Below are 9,013 nucleotides of genomic sequence, written 5' to 3' on the forward strand. Positions count from 1 at the left end.
CACACACACACACACACACACAGATTTTAATAATGACACTGATGACTTCACAAAACGTTGGTGCGCCACTGATCTAAACATATTTTCAGATCAGTGAGGGGCGCCAATGTACGGGAAACAACTTTCATTTTCTAGACTCACTACAGTGTTCCCCGTATTACTTCCCTTGGTATACGCAACTTAGTCGAAATTTTGCACAGTGACTCCGCATCTTTACTACACGTGCTTCCGGTTTCTCTCAACTTTCCAACTTTCTCTGGCAAGATGGCCAAAAATGCGCCAGACAACTTTGTTTCCATGACCACAAACGACCTCAAGCCACACAACGAGGACGACAGTAACGGCACAGAACTGTGGCTGGTTCAAGTCCCACAAGGGGTAAAAATGTCGCAATTAGTGTTCCCTTTATAATCGCTGGATATTCTTGGTCTGATGTTTCGCTTTCAATAGCTTTTTCTAACTTTTCTTGTTGACGTGGAAAATTGTTGGTAAATTCAACAATTGTCCCAAATAAATTCTGTCCGTCTTTTGATTGTGTCACTTGAACATGCAAGTAACGTGTACGGAATTAATCGAATTTCAACGCACTGCCACGGTTTTCTCCGTCTCAAAAGTTACACCCTCTTCTGTTCTTGAATGTCATTCATTCTTATTGTTTGTAATTCCTGACTATATTACTTGAACTTAAAGAATTATGTTAAAACTTTTTATAAATTTATTTTCATTACAAAAGGAAGATGGAAGACTAGCTGATGACTGATGTCTCCACATATTTATTTGTTGCACTCACAGTCACATACACGTGTGTGTGTACTAATATTCTGGACTTCTTTGAGTGCTGTCTCTTAATGTTTGTCTGATTGCTGTTTCAGTTTGACGTGACAGCTCTGAGCAAACATGTGGATACTGGCATTCTGACAGGCAATGGCTCTCAAACCATCAAGGTTAAAACCAATCAGGTAACTGCTGCCCCATTCATTTTTGGTTGTTATCATTCCTCCAAAGGTACTTATTGACCTGAATCAGACTTACAAGCTTTCATGTAACTTACGACTTCTCTGAAACCGGCACGGTTGGCCTAGTGGTAAGGCGTCCTCCCCGTGATCAGGAGGTCGTGGGTTCGAACCCCGGCCGGGTCATACCTAAGACTTTAAAATTGGCAATCTAGTGGCTGCTCCGCCTGGCGTCTGGCATTATGGGGTTAGTGCTAGGACTGGTTGGTCCGGTGTCAGAATAATGTGACTGGGGTGAGACATGAAGCCTGTGCTGCGACTTCTGTCTTGTGTGTGGCGCACGTTATATGTCAAACAGCACCGCCCTGATATGGCCCTTCGTGGTCAGCTGGGCGTTAAACAAAAAAACAAAAAACAAAAACCCAGACTTCTCTGAAAACACAACTTCAGGCTTCACAGATATTTACCTGATCTTTGCAGCTATAGTCCATCAAGGCTTGTCCAACTATTGCAGGAATGGGAATTGTCCGCCGAAAGGCAAATTTCCGCCGTTTTTTGTTTTTTTTGTTCTGCCGAAAAAGCAAAAGTGTCCGCCGAAAAAATAAAAGGGGGAGGCAAAAATGGTTCTAAAAACTGAATTTAATGACAAACTTGGAGGTCATATGACACCAAATTGCACCATTTGGGTTCTTTGGAGAGAAAAAAATTCCGGGGGGGCATGCGAACACCCCTAGCAGGGCTAGGCGCATTGCGCTGTCCACTTTGCTATTACTTACAAATGTTCAGCCTTTTTTACTTTTTTCAATTCCCATGCCTGTATTAGGAGGCCCTGTGTCCAAGACTTATTGCAACTTCACAACACTGGCAGTATAATAACAACAACCAGAAGCCTATCATAATAGAAGCACCTTACTACTATTACCAGCAGTTGACACGCAATGATACATATGCCCTTTGACCTTTCCTTGGGGATATCCTGTACTAGAAATAGAATACGGGATTGTGGGAAATCTGTTCAATGGCACTCACGCACTATATTCGATTTTCAATACACGACTCAAAAAGAATAAAATACAAGAATATTTAGTTCAGAAAAGAAAAGAAAAAAGTTGAAAAATCATGTTTTACAAGAGTCTTAGTAGACTCGAACTTGAGACCGCCGGCTTTGGAGGCAAACGTCCTACCACTCCGCCACAAGGCGCACAAAATATAAGCGTGAAAACTAAGACTTGAACTGCCAACATAAGGCCTGGCGCTCACCTATGTAACTTCAGCAGGACAGACGACGCACTGCAGATTATCCCGGCCCGCTACACGTTGCGTGAAAAGAAAACAGGCCAAGTACTCGTCATAATCCCTATCGCAGCATCAATAATATGCAGTGTGTCGTCTGTGCCGCTGACTCTGCGCAGGTATATTCTGCCCTTAACTACCATGTGCCCGGGTTTTTGAATCGAGCATTTGTTGACTCGTCGTTTTCCCCGTTCGTATTTGTGTTTTGTACGTTTTCTTGATATCATCATTGCATGTAGTCGCGGTGTTGCCTGTAGGGCAATCAATTTTCACCAAAGCTGATGTTACTAAAAAATAAATAATAAATGAATGGGTAATTCTGGGGATGATATTGTTCCACTGGAAGTACTCAATAATTATGCAACTTTTTTTTATTATTCAGATTCATTTCATAACCCAAAACGTGTGGAATGAAGAAAATACAAGAATTACGAGTTCAGAAAAAAAAAGAGAAAAAATTGCCCTCGAAGCGGATCGAACCCGGTGTCACGAACTGAAACCTCTGCTGAACAATCCTTCTCATTGCGGTCAATGCGCATGCGCCAATCTTGGACTTAAAAAATGCGACCCTTTGACCGGTTAGGGTTAGGGTTAGGAATATGGTTAGGGTTAGGTTGTTCACGACCTGATTAATTTCCCCATGTTAGCTCACGCACATTGACCACAATGAGAAGGATTGTTCAGGCAGAGTTTTCAGTTCGTGACACCGGGACCGCAAAAGTAAGGACTAGCGCATGACCGGGCGCGGCTTTACCAACTGAGCTATTCTGTCGCGCTGTATAGCGAGGGAGATTTTAACTTCAAATATTACACTTGGGTTCGAGCGTGGCGACGACTGACTCGAGTTTCCGAGCCTCTCCGTTCCTATTTGTGTACTGTTCTCTATATATCTCACTGTTCGGGGCTAGTTCAGTTTATAACTGACCCTAGGCTCCCGGTCACTTCGTATAAGTTTGGAAAGCAATATCAAGTGGTGATAATTTCAAGTGCGACCGACATTATTGATACGAAATGCATTGACCAATCGCCGAAAGGCCGCGCTGACGTCATTGCATGAAAAGATTTTTCTACCCAAAACTCTATTTTCGATGTCATACTGAGGAGTTAGTTCGGGAGAACGACGATCTATGGACGGTTTATCATATAAAGGGAAGCAAGCGGTTAAAAACGGACGTCGATAGAGCCAATGAACAGTGTTATCGACTTGTAGTATTTCATTCCCTTGTGCAACAACCGACTTGCAGTGAACCCACTGCTCCAGAATTAAATAGCTTCTCCAGATTGGGCCTGCTAAGCCACCCCTAAGTTCATTGACAAATTTCAGATGAAAAATTGTTCTTCAGACCTGAAGCACAATTACCAGAAAGACATGATTACAGTGGAACCCCCATTTTAAGACCCTGATTTCTACACATAAACTCTGTGAATGTACCCCCATTAATTTTCTTCTTCTTCTTCGGCGTTCCAGGATACCCCCATTTCAAAACTTCCTCCCTTTTAAGACCTGATTTTGGAGGTCGTAAAAGGGGGGTTCGGTTCCACTGTAATTGAGTTTTGACACAATAACCATACATTTATCATGGGTGAAACTTTTCCGCCTTAGGGCGGAAATCCGCCAAATGAAATTGGTCAAATTAAGAATTCCTTATTTTAAAAAAAAGAAATTTTTAAATTTTTTTAAATATTTACTTTTTTTTTTTCGCCGGCGATCCGATCCGTATTTCCCCTAACACAGTGACCGGACATCGCTGAGTCTTTGTTTCACTGGGTGCGAATTTTCAGACTACAGTTTGGCATTTGTTACCATTGTTTAATGTGCAAATTTGTGTGTTTGAGATACCAGGATAGGCCTACTTTTACCCTTAAAAGCCTGATTAATTTTTTTCCTTCCGGGGAGCTTCGCCCCCCTGGGCCCCCTAGCAGGGCATTGCCCCTGCACCCCACCAGGGCCTAGGCGGCCCCTGGACCCCGGCCTCATTTTCCTTATTTTGAATTCTGATCAGCATGTTTTCTCTGGGAGCAGATATTTGCTAAGAGTGGTTTCTGAATGTGGAATTTCTTCTTCTGTTTCAGCAGCAAAAGCAATATTTTTCAGTACACAGCTACAGGGATTCGGCAGACGTAAGTAGAACAGCATTCATTTATACGTGTGTGTGTGTGTGTGTGTGTGTGTGTGTGTGTGTGTGTGTGTGTGTGTGTGTGTGTGTGTTTTATGGTCAGTGTGCAGTGAAACTGCTTGCAAAAAATGTATCTTTATTTTTTGGTTTCATTCCACCAAGAATAAAATTATACTAAGTTTAGACTGTGACTAGTGGTTTTGGTGCTGTTCTATTAGCCAGGGATTTTGGCATCATGAATTCATTAGCAGCTATTGTTTGATTACAACAAGTTCCCTTGATAAGTGAATTTATTTACAGCTTTGTCTTTACTCTGCGACAGACATTTCATGCCCAGTGCTGCTGAGACAGGAAACTGATTGAGTATGCATCATGTACAGTTTTATTTTGTTGCAGTGCAAGAAATTGTCTGAAGTTGTCCATGACGTGTCTGGTCAAGTCTGTCTCGGTAAGAGCAGATTTCATTTTACATTTTAAAATAATGTTGATCTTGAGCTTCTCCTCTCTTTTTGTCCACTTTTTTCAACAGCTTTTAATCTAGTTGATTTGAATAGGGTGTGGAAAAGAGAGTGTACAATATGAAGCACTGACATGACAATTTACTTGCTTCTTTCCATGGCAAATCAACTTTTTTGTCACAGTGATAAAATGGTCATACACGTAAGAATCTATTTAAGCAAAAACATGAGTGAAGGTGTGAGTTTCAGCCCTTGAACAAAGAAGAAGTCACAGTGATGAAGGCTTTTCTGAGGATAAAAGGAAAATAAATAACAATTGAATGCCTTTTTTTTTCTTTCTTTTTTGTTTATACAGAGGAAAAAAACAAACAAAAAATTAGAGTTTGAAAAGCAAGTGATATAAGTCTGTTGTACAATCTGCTCAACCTTCTTTAAATTTGTGTTCGTTTTGCTGTGTGTTTTTAGGTCAGGATTTGCAGAACATGCTGGTAGTGTCGGAAGTGTTCAAGCGGTCACATCATGCGACCGGTGATACCATGACAACACCGACAGCTAGGAAGCCGGTGCCGATGCCTTCAGGTCTCAAAGTGCGCTTTACAACTTTTGGTTCAGGTAAGGACAGTTTTGAAAAAAATGACTATGCTGTACATTAGTTTTGGGAGATTAATTCTTTATTAGTGTGTTTATGATAAGGAAATGTCCAGTGTTGTACAGATTAACAGGTGAAAATACCAGAAAGAGAATCATTAACCAATGAGTCCTACTAGTTGGACAGTTTTACTGTGGGGATGTCAAATTGTCACTAATGTTTCTCTGCTTAGATTGACCGGCTGCTATGGCTGAGTTTCAGAGAGAGTGTATGTGTGTTTTTGTTTTTTGTTTTTTTTAAAATTGGATTCAAATTCTGTTTATTTTTGGAGAAAATAATGGGAATCGAGAATATTTTAAAAGGGGGTGGGGTGCAGGTAGCAGGGGGAAAAGTTCTGATACTTTACAGATATTAATGCTGTACTAAAGCAGAGGAATGCATTTTCTTCTTTCTTGTATCTTTTTGACTTTTGAGAAAATTTCTTTTTGCAGATGCACCAGTTCAAAGTGTATCTCAGACACCCAAGAAAGAGAAAAGACGTTCTTCTACAAAAGAAGGTATGCTTTAATCCTTTTCCCTATTAAAGCAAGGGACACAACCACAGTTAACGGTCGGGGCCGCATGCGCAGTGAGGGCTTATCTCCCAATTCTAAACTTTTCTCGACAATAATCCTGTATTCAGAGGCTGAAGAAACCCTTTCGGTGTGTATGGTTGTACAGATTTATACATCCGCTGGCACTATCGGAAGATATTTGAGAATGGGTGGGAGTTATGTGTGACCGTTGCTACTGCTAAATCTGCCCCAGCAGAAACATGCCCTCCTTCCAGGCTCAGATAGTAGGCTCTTGTGTGTCAGTATTGTTCCATCTGAATGCACTGGTCTGCTGAACCTTGATTTTGAAAATATATGCTGACCATTCGACTGAAATACCCCAGCCGTTGTAACCTTATGCTTTGAGTAATGGGGATAGAACTGGGAGTGTGGCGTCGGAAGTATATAATAATAATAATAAATGAGCATTTATATAGCGCAACATCATAACTTTACAATTATGCTCTTTGCGCTTGACACATTTAAAATTAAAACACAGTTATAACAAGCATTTACATCTACATTCATAATCAGCAACGCTTAATTAAAAGCATACACCATCAAACATACATTACAAAAGATTCTTCCACTAACTAAGTAATAAAAACATGAATAAAATAGGTAGTAAAAACAAGGAAATACCAGCTGAATACCCTTAATCAAACAGAACATGTTATCAACAATACTGAAAACAGCCCTGAATCACATTGCAACTCACTCCTTTTCTTTACTGTGTGGTCAAACTCAATCAGTCAATGCTTTGTGGTTGTTTGGTCGTGATGGGGGTAAGATTTGTTTCTACAGTGGAACCCACCCCCCCCTTTTAAGACCTCCACAAATCTGACAAAATCAGGTCTTAAAAAGTAAAGTCTTAAAATGGGGGTACATGTACAGAGGTTATGAATAGAAAGTCTTAGCAAACAAGGTCTTAAAGGGCGGAAGTCTGAAATTGTAGGGTCTTAAAAGGGGGGTTCCACTGTTTTGAGTTTGATGGTCACCAGTCTACTGACCAATTTTTTTTAAATCTTTTTGGTCTTGTGTCACAGTCTGGATTATCTGTTGAAATAAATCGGACCACCTGAATTGCTTATTTTGTGGTTTTCTGTGGTGCTTGTTTCAGAGGTCCATTCCTCTCCGAAGAAGAAACACAAGAAGGAGCTTCCCATGGAGGAAGTGAATGGAGTCCCTCTCTACGAGAGCCATGATCATTCGCCACACGCTTCACCGCATAAGAAGAAACACAAGAGGAATGCTTCTGTGGAGGAAGAGAACACAGCCCGTCTTTCTGTGAGCCAGCATCTTTCACAGGAAGCTTCTCCTCGCAAGAAGAAAGGCAAGGAATCCAGAGTGTCCTCCACAGTCTCAGGCCCCTCACAAGACTCTGTCATTGCAGCCAACAAAGTTCAACAAATATCTCCAGCAAAATCCATCAAAAGAGAGTTTAACTCAAGTTTTGTAAATGATGGGGAAACACCAACTGACAGTTCTTCTTCATCAAGTAAGAAAAAACACAAGAAATCAAGAAGAACTTGTTCAACTGTGTCCGAACCCTTGCAGGTCTCTCTTCACACAGACATCGAAATTCTTCCACAAATAACTCCAAAGAAGTCCACCAAGAGAAAATGGGACTCTACTTTCGCCGATGAAGATGAAACGACTGCGGACAGTTTGTCTTCACCGAAGAAGAAGAAAATCAAACCCAGTCACTCAGACTCTGGTGTGTTTGTCAATGGAGACGGTGGCGATGTGAGTGCTAGTGTAGAGAAATCTCCACACAAAAGCGAACATCACAGAAGGATAAAATCTGAAGAGGTAACACAGAGCTCTTTGTTAAGGGACACTTTGTTTATGGTTGATAGGGGAGGCCACTGGGCACACACAGCAAAAGACTCGTCGGAAGACTTTGTGGACAGCAGTAAGAAACATAAAAAGAAAAAAAAATCAAAGAAGGTCAAGAAAGAGAGATTGTCATCATAGTACTTTCTACAGAAACAAAATTGTGAAATTTGTTTGCATTTCGTCACACTCATAAGAAAAATACCTATCTCAGTGTTAGGCATTTCTGTAGTGAAACTACAGGGGAAGCTACTGGAAGGGTATCTATCATGTGTTAGAGAGTACAAACTCTCAGACCAACGGAAACCATTTCCACGGTAACGTAAGCAAAACTGCCGATCTCGTTTCTTGAGTTAAGCACTTTTTCTTTATGATACCGGAAGACTTGTTTTGATAATGTGACGGTATGCAAAAGCTCTTTGTGGGTTGTTATGCAGTTTTGCTGATTGAAAATGTTGCTGTCAGCTCTTTATCTCACGTTCATCCCGTGGTAACAGCTCCAGATAGGACCGGCACGGTTGGCCTAGTGGTAAGGCGTCCGCCCCGTGATCGGGAGGTCGTGGGTTCGAACCCAGGCCGGGTCATACCTAAGACTTTAAAATTGGCAATCTAGTGGATGCTCCGCCTGTCGTCTGGCATTATGGGGTTAGTGCTAGGACTGGTTGGTCCGGTGTCAGAATAATGTCACTGGGTGAGACATGAAGCCTGTGCTGCGACTTCTGTCTTGTGTGTGGCGCATGTTAAAATTAATGTCAAAGCAGCACCGCCCTGATATGGCCCTTCGTGGGGACTGGGCGTTAAGCAAACAAACAAACAAACAAAAAAGCTCCAGATAGACAATTTGCAACTTATAACTAAAATGTGATAGGCAGATTGTTCAAAAACCAAAGAAAGTTTTTTGCGTTTTTCTCAAAACATCAAAAAATGACATATGCAATTATCTTATGAGCGTGACGATTTGTGAAACTACCAGAAGTGTTGAGAGAAAGGTGTGGAAATAAACAGTTGAGGTATCAAAAGGTGATGGAAAGAGAGCGATTGGACAGTATATTATAACGACAAGAACATTTTTAAAACAAAGTGTGTACTATTTGTTACAAGCACAAAGCTGTAAGAACTTTTTGAAAAGAAAGGGAAAAGGACAACACATGTTTTGCTGACCAAGTATCTTGAA

General features: G+C 41.1%; 1 protein-coding gene across 2 annotated transcripts; it reads left to right on the forward strand.

Moving 5' to 3' along the window:
- Nucleotides 1-225: 225 nt before the first annotated feature.
- LOC138963573 (DNA-directed RNA polymerase I subunit RPA34-like) lies at nt 226-8,579 on the forward strand. 2 transcript variants are annotated; one of them, XM_070335430.1, is made up of 7 exons: nt 226-378; nt 873-959; nt 4,320-4,367; nt 4,760-4,811; nt 5,287-5,433; nt 5,902-5,967; nt 7,124-8,579. In XM_070335430.1, the coding sequence occupies exons 1-7, from the start codon at nt 265-267 to the stop codon at nt 7,978-7,980; spliced, it is 1,371 nt and encodes a 456-aa protein (XP_070191531.1). In that variant the 5' UTR covers nt 226-264; the 3' UTR covers nt 7,981-8,579. The 2 variants fall into 2 exon arrangements, with proteins under 2 accessions (XP_070191531.1, XP_070191532.1); XM_070335431.1 differs by having other exon boundaries at nt 4,323-4,367.
- The last annotated feature ends 434 nt before the right edge of the window (nt 8,580-9,013 follow it).

This window comes from Littorina saxatilis, linkage group LG4 (genome assembly GCF_037325665.1).
Source record: "Littorina saxatilis isolate snail1 linkage group LG4, US_GU_Lsax_2.0, whole genome shotgun sequence".
NCBI classification, from domain to species: domain Eukaryota; kingdom Metazoa; phylum Mollusca; class Gastropoda; order Littorinimorpha; family Littorinidae; genus Littorina; species Littorina saxatilis.